Source organism: Ornithodoros turicata, chromosome 4 (genome assembly GCF_037126465.1).
Source record: "Ornithodoros turicata isolate Travis chromosome 4, ASM3712646v1, whole genome shotgun sequence".
Taxonomy (NCBI): Eukaryota; Metazoa; Arthropoda; class Arachnida; order Ixodida; family Argasidae; genus Ornithodoros; species Ornithodoros turicata.
Genome location: NC_088204.1, coordinates 77,004,447 through 77,018,397, shown reverse-complemented (window position 1 = coordinate 77,018,397; position 13,951 = coordinate 77,004,447). Strand labels below are relative to the sequence as shown.

Here is a 13,951-nt window from a genome sequence, read left to right as displayed (position 1 = left end):
CGTCTGCTGTACTAGCTGTCGTCTGCTGGCGGTCAAACATGAGATGGCACAGATTTGATGTGTGTGCTTGACCTAAGAATGGTATGTCTCGACCCTGCCCTATGCTTGTTGCTATTGGCTGCAATAGCTGGCCACATCACTTTGTCAAAACTATAGAAGTTGTATAGGCAGCACCAGGTGGCACTGCAGCACAACCTCTCCAGGGGATTAACTCCGATAGGGTTGATGGATTACATTCCATGCCATTCTTAGGCTGAACACGGGAAAATGAGGCTTACCGTACATGCTCAACATTAGAGAGAGATTGGAGAAATGTTTGGAAAACATTCCAAGAGGGTATGGCATGGGTACGGCCATATTGTACTGTCACTCACGTGACAGCCACTTCGGCAGTCCAAAATTAAGAGCACCGGCACATTATCATCTCCGCAGTATGGCTGCCAGTAATAGCCTCCACGTTTTTGCCTTATTCGCTGCTATATCGACCTATAGTGGGCGCCACTGTCACCTTTCTAGTGTGGATCACACGCCGGCCGATGTTCAGAGTTGATGGTTCTTTTCCGTAATTCTTGCGTGTATTCACCGGAAGATCACTTGTGCCGCGATGGTACAATACCGTTTGGTTCCCCTATGCTCCACCTACTGCACTGAATGCGGAATAAACGTGTAAAAGCAGACGACGTGAGGAAGCTATCCAAACTACGGTAGTTTATCATTTCTCTGCAGCGCGCCAACACCGTTCTCGGAGCAAATAGCTCCTACTCATTGGCTGTTGCAGGTACCACATGATACTCTTCTAGTACTGCATGATACCACATGAGGGCTCCGGTTCGTAGCCACAGTAGCAAGCTCTGCGGTCCATGAAGTGTGCACATACTGTGAATATGCTGGCAAGTATTTGATGAACATGGCTCGAGCATCCGTGCAGACAACATTAACAAATTCTGATTATTTTTTATATCTGCCTGGTTCATGATTTGCACATAGCAGTGGCACATGGAATACAAAAGTGCCCTCTACTGGAATGTAAGAGTACTTTGTGCAAGTTCTATCCAGAGCCCTGTAAAGGAAATCCTACATGAAAAGGCACTTGGATGCTCTGGCTTTATGCATACTAACTACATAATGTGCACACTACTCCCTCTTTCAAATCTTTCATGGCATCTTGCGAGTCCATGTTCCAAAAGGGGCGGGGGGAGACACAAAAAACAGTAGATGACAGAGAAGCTCATGGTCTGCTGTTTTTTTGTGCACTCCCCTGTTTTTGCAATATGGACCCCTACCAACATGCCCATCTTTTGACTCTCAGTATCTTGTGAGTCATTTGCCAATATCTCGACGAATAAGAATCGACACTGCAGGAACTTGGTTTGGTAGAAAAAAGAATGTATATTTAACATAAATAATAAACTGAAGGTGCAGGGAACACGGGGACCCTCTATCACATAGTGTAGCAAACGCACAAACGATATACGCAGTCCAACAAGAAACACCTGCTCACGGTAAAAAATCTCCAAACCAACCGAGACACCCTACCCCCAAATATGGCAGTGATTCAGACTATGTCAAACACAGTTAGAGAGAGCACATCGAGAAAAACGTTCAGGTTTTTCACCAACAGACGCAAGAAGAAGCAGACGTCGTCTGCGGAAGTGCGACATGATGGTGGGAGCTGTAGATTTCAACTAGATTGGATTTAAATTGCAGGTTATTGTCGCAAAGACTAGAAAGCGTACATTTTCCCCCAAGTTGGTTCCAGCTCGGGGTGTCTTGTAAGTTCAGTCATACTCCTCACAGATGGCAGCGCACCCCACAGTCCCCTTTGCTACCATTACCACGACCTACTATGACCATGTCATAATTGGCAACCCCTATGGGGATCCCGTCCGCACGTTCCGCTAGGGGCGCTACTCATCGGCCCGCGACATCTACATCCCGATTGGACAATGGAAAGTTGAATTTTGAACGTGCAGAAGTGGACCAAAGCAGACGTACAACTACCGTAGCAGACGACAGCAACAACTCCTATGAAAACGCGTAGAATGATGATGATAATCTACTTTAAAAAGAAGCATCTACTGTGGGACATCCACCACTTGTGCAAAAATACTAAGGTAAGCTGAAGTACAAAGTATTGCAGAAATTCAGTAAGCAACAGCCGGGCCGATGAGTAGCGCCACCACTAGCTTCCAAATGCGGCGCTGGGAAGGGGTGTCTATGACGTGGTCGTTATAATCTAGTAGGTCGTGACCATTACCACCATGCCATGAGTCATTCAAAGCCGAGCCAGCTCTGGCCTCAAATGCTTCAAACGCGTAACACACTGACTAACACTGTGTGGAATACAAGGTCCATTTACTCAGTGACATCATCAAAATCTTGACTGGTGACTTGGCTCGGCTACTGGTGGTATGGGAGAAACAATGCTGTTTTAGACCATTTTAGCACTGTGAGATGAAAAGACGAAGCCTGCTGGCAACACTTTGCTATCTTTCTGTAGATGTGAGAGCAGTGCAGAAGGCGTTACATCGGTGCAGTGACTGATGCAAAGCCTAGCAATTGATGCTTGCAATTAGTACATGTAATTCAAATAATCAAAGCACACATCCCACTCCCTTACGGCTATTGGGACCATGACGTTTTCCTCGACTCACTCCAAACTTGTTGTCCATTAATAACACACTTATGGCTCATGGACGATTGGCAAAAGTGGGGTGTCGAAGAGACGTGCCAGCCCCGGCACGGGGTATTTCGCCCCGTATGGCAGTATGAGGCTGTTATACGAAGGTTGATTCTATTTCGCCTTTTCACTTTATGTACATATAACTCACTATTGCATGTGTTGCAATCGCTATGTGCTGCGTATACTTGGTGAACGTAAACGGCGCGTCCCACTCTTCACTAAAAAAAAAAATCCATAACCACCGCCGTCTTTGTACAGGAATGATGTTGTAAGCCGAATTACCGTATTTTCTCGAACTTAAAGGCCCCCCACAATTCTAAGGGCCCTTCCCCTACTCTGGACAATCTTGCTCCGAGAAAGACTTTGCACGCGAATCTAAGGACACTCTTCCACTATGCCCGTGCGAGAGGGTCAAGGTCACAAGGTCGAGGAGTCACATGACCCACATGACAAGGAACGAGTCCTTTCCTATTGCATGAACCAGAGCTGAACTTGCGACGGTTGCAAGCTGCGAGTTCTCATTGCCTCGTCTGCTGTCGGGTCGAAAAACAAAACGAAAGAGAAGTTCCCGCAATGAACGACAAGACCTCGTCATATTCCGCGTGCTTAACAGCCGCTAACAACGTTCACGCTGGATACATTCCGCGGCGGACCAAGTGACAAAGTGAAAGAACTGTGCAAAAAAAAGCATAACAGCGACTCAGTGGTTAACACTTGCGGACCGACAGCAGAGTTGCAGTTTCTTAACGTTCCCGTGAGAAAACCTTTTAAGGAAAACCTGCGCGCAGGGTACGAAGAATGGATCCGCGGTAGAGGTCGAGAGTGGTCACCGGCCAGAAAGATCCGGAAGGGGTCGCCAGGGGCCATTGTGCAGTGGGTCTCGGACGCGTGGAAGGGTGTACAGCCAGAATGATTGAGAAATAATTTCGAGAACGGCACCATAAGAAATGCTTTGGATGGCACCGAAGGCTATGTGAGTACCGGGGGGGGAAGACTCCGCGATAAACTTCGTCAATTTAAACTCCGTGCGCTCAAATTTAAGGACCCTCCCCTACTTTGGGAAGCTTCATTTTGAAAACAGGTGGTCCTTAGAATCGAGAAAATACGGTACAGGAAATTTTTCAGCTTAACATCAATTTCAACCACCACGTTTGAGCAAAACGGAAATGTGAAATACAAACTGAGCCAGTTAAGTTTTTCATTCAATTATCTGTGTTCAGAGCTGTCCTGAGGCAAAATACGCGTGAAGCCCCCCAGTACCAGCAGCACCACTGAGAAAAAAAGATTGCGCAAGAATAGCCAGGAAAATTTTTTTGGCGTACAATTCACATGTGTGCTCTTCATATCTAGCTACGCTTAGAGCCTGAAGTTTCCGGGAAATATTTTTTTCTAAATTCGTGGGGTAAAAATCGGGTAAATAAACGTGTGCACTAAATTCATGTGAATTCGGGTGAAAAAACTTCCATTACGCTAAAATCGGGGAGAAATCGGGCTCAGTTATTCAAACTAACTGTAGCGGTTTGGTACAAACGGTGATGTAACTGCATTTTTCTGCCAAACAAGTAAGTTGGTGCATTCCTACAGACATCCGAGAGAGGGCAATTTGCCTGGTAAAAATCGGTTTCACCCTAAAGAGGCAACCTTCAATTCGGGGAAGAATTGGGTAAAACCCTAAAAATTCAGGCTCTAGCTACGTTATACAAGTAGTAGTCCATTTTGTTGCATAAATTATCTGCGCTTCAACATGCTACAGGAATATTCCGAGTGGCAAGAAGTAAAATCTAGAAAACGTAAAATTTTGAATTCAACACTGAAAATTCCCCGGAATTTTTTCGCTTTTATTGCCTAACCTTAGCTCTCAGGACCTGACATCTAGCACCCATGGCGGCTGCCCCTCTCGCCCCAGCCCCCTCCTCTCGGAACAGCTCTGATCTAAGTCCACTGTGCACCATAAAAGCACAGCATGGAGCACGCTCTACTCAAATGTGTAGTTTTCAAGCAATAGTATGACTCACAAGATTACGACTCTATCAATCAAACTTCTGGTTCGTGAACAAAAGTGCAAAGTGAACAACGTTCCTTCCAATCCTACGCGGGTTCAAACTTAATGGAACCCGCAAGAGTACCAAAGCTGAAACCTGGGAAGAAACATGGTGTCGTAAGGCTTACAGTATATACGTTATATTAAAAAATAGTACGTTTCATAATTTCTAAGCCGTCTTCCTGTAGCCAATCTTGCAGCGATACCGCATAATGTCAGCTGCTGTTCCTTACTGACCTGAGAGAAAACGCGAGCATGATGTACAGCACAATGAGCAAAAGGACGAAAACGAAACATCCGGTGGACGTACGCATCCGACGTCCTGCGGACATAAGCATCAAACGTCCGACGGGCGTCGCGACGTACGCCCCGCAGGATGCCTCGCCCCTCTCACGCCCGTTACGCTCTACCTTAAGCCATTTACGTGCCCTGTGGAGCGATAACACTTGCGGAGTCTTTGTGTCAAAGCATATACCCGACCCAAAGCGGGACCGAACAGCTGAGGATTGTAAGATGGGTGTTGCACCATTTGCCTGAAACGGCGTCTGCAGCTGCAGTTCGTCGCAACGTAACCGTTCGAGCACAGTGTGTTATGTGTAGGCCGAGGGCAGGGTGAACTTTCTGTCCTTGACGTGGCAGAACATCTGCAGGCGACGCACCGTCGTGTACACCACGGAGGCACTGACGAGGCCAAAGTCCAGGAGGTTGCACATGTGCAGGACGAAGTTGCGGTACAGGTTGCGGCCTATCAGTTCTCGGCCGTGCTGCTCCACAAACATGTTGCACGCTATTGCAATCTGGCAGTCCCCCACGAAGCTGGAAAGGTAACAAGCACAGTGTTTGGTGTAAGACAGACACGACCACATCAAACATTGTTGAACGAGAGCGCTATATCGGGCAGGGGCGTAGCCATAAATTATTTTCGTGGGGGTTGGGACCTCTAATGAGTGGCTGTCTCAACTGCACGCACCCACCCTCGACGAGCGATGCTGCATACGCACTGGGACCTGTCTCAAACCCAGCTGCCAACACTGGGCGGCGCTGAACTCCTTGTGGGCTACGCGCGTTACGTTTAAGTGTGACAGTGGCTGTACATACAACAAAAGTATGTTTTTGCGATTTTTACACGAAAGGTTCAACTGGTTACGTCCAGCCCGTACACGATTTGCCACTGAGCTCTGATCGGAAACTCTGTCAAACACATGCAGGAGGGGACACTTACCCGTATTTCATGACGTGCAAATTCCACATCTTCATCAGCTCCTTCTCACCCTCGTTGACGTCCGTAAACTCGTCTATCATCTGTACAGAAAGTTGCTTCCTTGAGTGCCACATGTTACACTAACAGCTGTTCCAGTAAAACATGATCTCCTCCAGCTTTTACACCATCTGCCAACTGGCACAACACTGGCATTGATGGTTACTTTGTTATAAATTATTTTGTAGTAATTTTATAAAATTCAGCCTGGGGTAAATTAGAGAAAGTGTAACGGGAACTCTCGGTTCATTAAACTACGTGTATACGAAGGATAAGGTACAGCACGTTAAGGACATGCTAGGCGGCTAGTTTGTGCATTTCATTCTACAAAATTTGCTGATGGTATAGCATAATCTCAAAAAATAACTTCAATGCAGGTTGACCCATATTTTTGAGAGGGCAGAGGAAACTTTCTGAGAGACAATCCTTTGCGGCACATTATGCTAGGTTCCACACCTCGATGCACGAGCTGTTCGGCATCTGGAAGGGCATGACCTGCAATCATTTCTTTCATGCACGACTTCCTGCCTTTCCCCTTTCGTTACGACCCGATGTACAAAGCACTGTAAGCGTCTCCATGGGGCAAAGATACGGTAATATTGTACGGCCAATCGTTCGCCATTCTGTTGCTAAACTTTGTCGTGAGGGTTACGAATAGGGTTGCCACCAGGCCGGTATTATACCGGCACGGCCGGTTATTTGTGCGCTCTGACGGTTGCCGGTAGGAAGGTGATACCGGCAGCCTTTTGCCGGTATTTGTGGCTCAAGACCTTTCATAAGGGCTTTTACGGGGTTTTCCATTCAACATTCCACTACGGCCTTGATATATAGAACCATTCTGCCGTACACTTTCTGTGACATAGAGCAGTACCACCAAGCGTTTTCAATCACTCACCAGCTGCGTTTTAAGCTTCAGCCAGTCCGGATCGTCCTCTGCCTCGCTGTCTCTGTCGATTTCCTGAGGCCGGAGCGGGAGGCAGGTAGCTGTGTGGTAATACAACCTGGCCAAAGAATCCAAGTCAGACAAAAAAAAAAAAGGAAGAAAAAGAAGAAAAACTCCTTTAAAGACTCACCTGTTGTGACCAGAAATATACGGCCTGGGCTGATCGACATCTGGCTCGTCTGGTTCCAAGAACTCCGACAAGCTGAGCGGGGATCTTTTCGGCCTGTGCAAAAAAAAACTCGTCGATATTCCACACGTCGATGCTCCAACGCAGACACGAGTGTCACGACCTGCGAGGTACTGACCGACAAACCATGACGTAGGTGATGGGAGTCCTGCGCACTGGGCCCCAGCGGCCCCACGCGTGGCTCGTCTGCGGGTGTAGGTACTGAGGGTTGCCGGCGTAAGAACCGTCGTAGCACTCGTTCAGCGACACGTCTATTCGTGCACCTTTTGGTAGAGGCTGCACAAAGAGCGAAGAGAGAAACGAAACTTACGAGACAAAAAGTTAACAATCCAACTATCCAAAGGAGTTGGAGTGCAGATACGGGAACATCCGAGCAGATACGGGGAGCAGATACGGGGAGCAGGTACGGGGAGCAGATACGGGAAGCAGATACGGGAAGCAGATACGGGACCATCACACAGTGCTCACTACCTACATCAGACGCTTACAGAGGGATGACACAGGGGGGTATTCGTAGGTTTTTAAGCTTATGTGCTTCGTTAATAAGCTTCTGATGTTGGCAGTGAGCTCTGTGTGGTTGTCTGCTGTATTCTCGTCCTGTGTGTAAAAAAAAGACAAATGGATGTGAACATGCCGTTCATTTTTCTTATTTAATATTTATCTCAAAACGCAATCATAAAATTCTGCGTACTGTATCCACAGGTAGCTTAGTCAGATAAAACTCTCAAAATCTCAAATCAGTTGATGACTCCACATCATCCCTTTAAACACTGTAACCACCTTTCAATGCATGCTAGCAACAAAATGGAGCTGTGCTTACAACATAAGCAAAAGTGAAGCGGTTATGGCACAGTTTTAGGTGCTTGAGGAGTGCCGTAAGCAGACGACAGTCGAGCAGACACCATGGGCACCGCATGTCCGCCCGCGCTTCCGTCTGTTGTCGGGCGTGGCTCCCGTACTGGAACTGGTAGAAGACACGAGTGCGCTGCTCCGTACCCGGTATGGGAGCCCTGGGTATGGGTTCGTCGCTGTGCTTCAGTGAACCTGGGCGCACAACAATGGACTTTCAGGTTGTTTTGTTTCCATTGCAAGGCAGTGCAACTAAGTTAGGACATTTCCACAAGATGGGAAAGCATTTTGCTGCAAGTCCAATAGTACTACTTTCCACGTCTAACTGCTACCGAGAAAGTGTCCTTCCTAACATCGCCAGCACTCTAACAGTAACGCTATGAAACTACTATAAGTACCATACTTAGTGGCATATAATGCTACCCTCAATATACTGCGAAGTGGAATGCTTGCACTTGCGTACCACGAAGTTTTACAACTGTACGTGCTTCTCCTGCTGTCTCATTTGATGCCGCCAATCTTTGCTGCCTGAGGATCCCATTGGATGCCGCCAAAGACTGCTGTGTTTTCATTGCGCTTTTCTTCTAAGCGGCAGTGCTGTGTGAACTAATTTTGCATGTGCTATGCTAATTGAAACATGAACTTTCATTTGAGGGTTGTTGTTTTTTTCATTTCAAGTTGTTTCTGAATGTTAGTGCCCTTTAAGAAGGAAAAGAAATCTAGTCTGTCAGCTCTCAATAGATTAGACTCAAAATATTACTGCACCGCAGATAGGATGGCTGGACGCAGAGAGAGGCCACGCTCCCTCCTGTGCCAGATAACGTAATCCACCATACTCACTCCTGTTCCGTATTGGCTGTTAAGACTGTCCGCGTGACCCTATGCAGCAGAAAGTGCACTTCCCTACTGATGGCGCATGGTGGCGCTGCAGTATTTCTCCTGGCGCACTATTGCGCCCTCTTATCTCCAACGGCGTATGTAGTTGACGGACTAGATTTCTTTCCCTTCTTAAGTTGAACGCGACTACAGTTCCACGGCGTTACATCAACAGCGAAGTCGTTCGGGCTCACCGTTCCTCCTGTTTCGGAAGTGCTTAGACAGGTTGTTGGGAGCTGCGTTCATCTCGACTGGTGACAGAGCGACCCGCCTTCCGTTGTTGGTGTGAGCGCTGTTCTCGGGCGATTGGCCCCAGTGTAGCCGGAAGGCCACTTTGGGACCCTTTTCAAATGCCTCAAATGAGGCCATACCCTGAAAATAGATTGTTTCCTTAACCACACATCCACACCTACTACTAACAAAAAAAAAGGGGGGAGGGGGGAATACAATTATTTGACAGTGAAAAAAGAAGCACCACGAGACATATACACCCAACCTTTTACAGTTATATACATTTAGGGGAAAATATAATACAAAAATATGTAATTAAATAAAACATATATATGTCAAAATATCAGAATGTGCCAAGAATCCGGCACTTGAGAACACATGGTAGTCCCCTCCCTCTCCCGTTCTTTCGTGCACGTTCCCTCTCTCAACTGGTCGAAAGCAAACTGGCAATTTTGCCTCGTCGGTTGCTGTAGTGAACTGAGAGGTGTCGATGCAATAACTGCTCATTGCCCTGCGTTAGGGCGTTTGGCACAACACTGGACAGATGGCGCAGCTAGCTGAACACTCTGGCCATCATTGCGGACTGCAGAGCCTCACGGTGTCACCGTGGAAAACCAAAGCCTCAGCTGACAAAAAAAAAAAAGAAGTCATGTTGGAGTTTCGTGGCTAAACGTAGATTATATCTTCTTTGGGTGTGTTGATTTCACTATTAGCATTCTCATTTCAGGTAACATTTTTGTAAGTGATCAAAAAAAATTTTTTGTAATCGTTGAGTGCTGCAAACAAGTTTCTGAGGTACTCACCAAAATCAGACCTAATTACACACCACAGATAGCTAAAATCTACCAGCCAAGATATAGGGTATTTCATGCAAACTGCAATGCAATCATTCCTTGCAATGTATCGGTTTCATAGATTGGTTTCCGGATGTACCCCCCCCCCCCCCCGCCCCCTTTAAGCAAGGAGAAGCAGTAACAGCAGTACTTTTGGCAAAAGACAAAATCAAGAGTCCTAGCATTCACTTACCTGCGGCATAGTCTCCCAGGAGGAGTTGATGGTACTGTGGTGGGAGTTTGGAGACCACGGACGCAGGGCCAGTTCGTATTGTCCGTCCAAGAGGAGGCAACACCTCTGCTGCTCGTCGTACACTACCATCTCTCCCGCGAAGGGTCCTTCCTCTTCCTGCCAGGTGGCGCTGCTCCCGCGACGTGCTTTCTTGGCACTCGGTTCTTCTGAAAACAGACGACGACGAATAAGCGGGTTAATAAAAGCCATTTCCACTGCGACACCGACTATACACAGTAGCCGACCGATTTCCTGGACTTGACAGAGACCAGAAGAAAGTCCGAATAATACGGGAGTGTGAAAAATCCGACGATCACAAAGTTAAACTTTATTTCCCCTCAGCTGCACTAAAGACGTCTGCATGGTGATATCCTGTATCTGTGTCAGCGCCACATGCTTGTCATAGCGAGAACGCATTGAAAGCTGGTGAACAGCGACAGCGTGCCCAGACAGAAACTAGACTGGTGTCCCGGTTCCCAAAGGCGCTGGTGCAGAGACTCACAGTGCGCGCTCGCCGCTGCCGTAGCATCGCCTACCGATACGGTTAGGAAACTTTAGAGCAGTCTCGCCTAGAATTCCAGTTACCAATCCAATCCAAGCGTACAATCCAAAATGGCTGTTTCAAAGTTGCCACCGTAGAGCCCAAAAGTCGTATCGGTGACAGGCGTTGTGCGGAATTATCGGGCCGTCAGATTTCAGTCGAACCGGAAAAGTGGTAGCAAAAGTGAATTAATCCTATGGCGAAGAATATGATTCCCCGTGAGAGTTCGAACTATTGAATGAGTCCGAATAATCGGCGTCCGAAAAATCAGTCTGCTACTGTACAGTTTTTTTTTTTTATACAGTCAACCCTCGATTTATGAATTCCCTCGTTTTATGAACACGAGCACGGGGAACCAGACTTTTTATACATTCACTTTTCCCTCGTTTTATGAACCTCGATATTCGAATAATGAATGGAATTTTTGGGAACCAACTAGGATTTGTCCAGCGTTTTTGCCCTCAATTTATGAACGGATCGTTCCAAGGTCAACAGAAACCTTCATAGGGATTATTCCGTGGTCTTATGAATGACGCCTGAGCTGTTCCTCGGTTCCTCGGTCGGAACCCTCGGTTCTTAACCCCTCTGAACCAGAACAACAAACGGGTTTTCCGGGGTCGCACAAGGGGAGACCAAGTGTTCCTGACCTCAACTGATGAATAAGGTGGTCGCTGTCACCCGGAGATTAATAAACAGAGGTTAAAAATTCCGGAGGAAATCCGAGACCTGTCGAGTGCGAATGTGGTGACATCTCTCCTTTCAAAGATCGACACAGCGGAAGGCATGGTCCAAAGAACAATTTAGTACTGCATAATAAACAGAGTATGAATGCGCTAACGTCCGTTCTTTGTGAGATTGATACAGCAGAAGGCATGGTCGAAAGCAAAATTATACAATATATATTGCATTATTAACATAATCCCAACTCGGAAATACTGTTCCATTTACTCGATAGTACTCACTTAACAGAATTTTTTCGATTTATGAATCCCTCGACTTATGAACGATCTTTCGGGGAACCGAGGGTGTTCATAAATCGAGGGTTGACTGTATACGTACAGCTGAGTAGCTCTTGTTTGTGCATTTCATTATGCAAATCAGCCGTTGCGCTATTAGCGTGCCTTTCACACTAGTCACACTTTCAACGTCTCACCTGCATGGTCGATACCCCTGCCGCAATCGTGGTTTTTCGGTGAACTGTTTGGCACAACCCTGAGGAGGAGGACGTAGGACTTCACTCCGCTGGTGATGGGGTGAAAGCTGCTTTCTGGAAGTACGATGGAGTCTGGCGAACCTCCCTTGCTGCCCCCTCTCGTGTTTCCTCCGCCGCCTTCTGGATTGCGGGCAACCTCGCACCTGCCCGCTACGCCGTTGGGGGAAAAAATTGTTTTTTTTTAGCCAGGCCACGTAGACGTTTCACTGCACAGCCGATACTAACCCGAAACCTGAATTGTGGGAGGATCTGACCGCTTCCTGGTGCAGATCTTCAGGAGGATGACTGCTTCTACAATGACTGTGTCTTCTGCAATGACAGCAAGCATTACACATACATTATTTTTATTATTATTATTACTAATAGAAAAGTGTGGGGAAACATTTTCGTACTCTTGTGAGATTTGTCAAAGAATCCTGTGAAGTTGAGAACTAGTTGAGATGATGGCCTGGAAAAAAGAAGGCAGAAGGTGACGTGGCTCAAAAAATACTCTGCGTCCGCTGCCTTACCTTCCGTGTTGTGCTTGCATGTTGGACAACATGTTGTCCACTCTGAAGCCACGTCTAAATGATAAAGGAAGTGCAATTAGCTGTTGCTTCACCTCCAAAAAGAAGATCGTAAACGTGGCATTGTGATTACCTGGCCTTGTGAGTGCGTGACATTCTATGTTTCATGTAAGTCAATGTCCTATGCATAAATATTGGCTGGAAGGAGAAGACGAGCGTTAGAAATGATCTTAAAATACGTCCAGGTCAGAACAGGTATCAAACCGTTGCAACAAAAGTACAGATGATGTACTCTGCTGCCCAGTGTGTGCAAAAAAAATAACCATTAAGTCGCAGAATTCTTGTACTGCTAGCACCTAGTGACTAGCGCTAGTATCAATGCTTGCATTTAATAACGCTTTCTTTTTCTTTTTTTTCTTTTTGCTCCAATTCAAATTACTATGAGTATGCATACAACTCCAGATCAACCTTCCTAGCTGCTTTTGGGGGTATTTAAATCAACATATGATGAACTTACCAGTGCTAGGTGACGAGCTCGTAGGTACCGATATATCTGTGTCGGTTCTGCGTGGAAATAGTACAGTTCCTTAGCTGAGAACAACTCCTTATTTTTCGCTTCTTTGGTTACTATGAACTAGCCTTTATGTGACGGCACTGTTACAAAATTTCACCGCAGAAGTGCCACAACAAGGCGCTACGCTCACAGGAACCAGTACCAGCCGTCAAGAAGCGTTACGAGGCCTTTGGTGCAAAAAGGGGCAGTAACCCACACCCCAGCAAAAGCGAATGCGTTGGCTCGGCCGAGATCTACTGCGTTTCCCCCAACTGACCTCATAAGGTCTACTATTTGATCTCAAACGATGGATTTTCATTAGGCTTAGAATATTAAACAACCCATCTTCTCGAACAGCCCGTGGGGGTAAGCACTTGGTTAAGCCAGCCAAACTTACTTTCAAAGGCCTGTAAAAATAATTCATGGTCCGTATGAGCTTGCTCTGTCCGCTGTGGTTTGGCCACATCGATGGGCTTATCTCGTTTCCTTGGCGGCATCAAGAAATCGCCGGACGAAATTCAAAGACCCGAAAATGCCGCGATCCCACCGATGCTGCAGACTGCACAAAAGCACATTGCCTGACGCGCGCGATTGGGACGCTGGGAAGAGGCCGCTGCACTCTGTTTCCTTTTTTCTCTTATCTAGGTTTTGTTTTCAATTCTCTATTTACGAAGTGGTTCTTGGCGGTTTTCCGCAAAATACGTCGTTTTTTAAGGCTTGCTGCTGCTCTCGACCAGATACAGTATTTTACGTCGTAACAAAAAATGTGTGACCGAATGCAGCCAATGCAGCAGACGATCGCTTCCACGTGACCATTACTTAATTAGAGCACGGTAACACGATAAAAACTCTGAAGTGCTTTTCATGATTTTCATATATGTATTTGTGCGACACAAATCTGTCTATCAAATTTATTTATCTATTCGCTTATTATCATTAAGTCTGTGTGTCAGGACCTTGAAATGTGGGGTGTAAAGGCAGCCCCTTTATTATTGGGGCCAGTTT

General features: G+C 46.6%; 1 protein-coding gene across 1 annotated transcript; it reads right to left on the bottom strand.

Annotated features, from left to right (window-relative positions):
- Positions 1–4,848: 4,848 nt before the first annotated feature.
- Positions 4,849–13,547, bottom strand: LOC135391961 (polycomb protein suz12-like). Its single transcript, XM_064622546.1, has 15 exons — positions 13,344–13,547; positions 12,911–12,957; positions 12,527–12,591; positions 12,397–12,450; positions 12,280–12,335; positions 12,113–12,196; positions 11,828–12,037; positions 10,095–10,300; positions 9,032–9,209; positions 7,933–8,156; positions 7,231–7,388; positions 7,056–7,148; positions 6,878–6,983; positions 5,947–6,026; positions 4,849–5,540 (listed from the first exon to the last, which is right to left on the bottom strand). The coding sequence occupies exons 1-15, from the start codon at positions 13,441–13,443 to the stop codon at positions 5,315–5,317; spliced, it is 1,887 nt and encodes a 628-aa protein (XP_064478616.1). The 5' UTR covers positions 13,444–13,547; the 3' UTR covers positions 4,849–5,314.
- Positions 13,548–13,951: the final 404 nt, after the last annotated feature.

What these genes read in the sequence shown, in the direction of transcription:
- LOC135391961 (XM_064622546.1), bottom strand. Translation starts at nt 13,443, where the DNA reads ATGCCGCCAAGGAAACGAGATAAGCCCATCGATGTGGCCAAACCACAG. An exon ending in TCACGCACTCACAAGGCCAG is followed by an intron (nt 12,451 to 12,526) that starts GTAATCACAATG and finishes TTTATCATTTAG; the next exon opens with ACGTGGCTTCAGAGTGGACA. An exon ending in TGAAGCTTAAAACGCAGCTG is followed by an intron (nt 6,027 to 6,877) that starts GTGAGTGATTGA and finishes CTTTCTGTACAG; the next exon opens with ATGATAGACGAGTTTACGGA.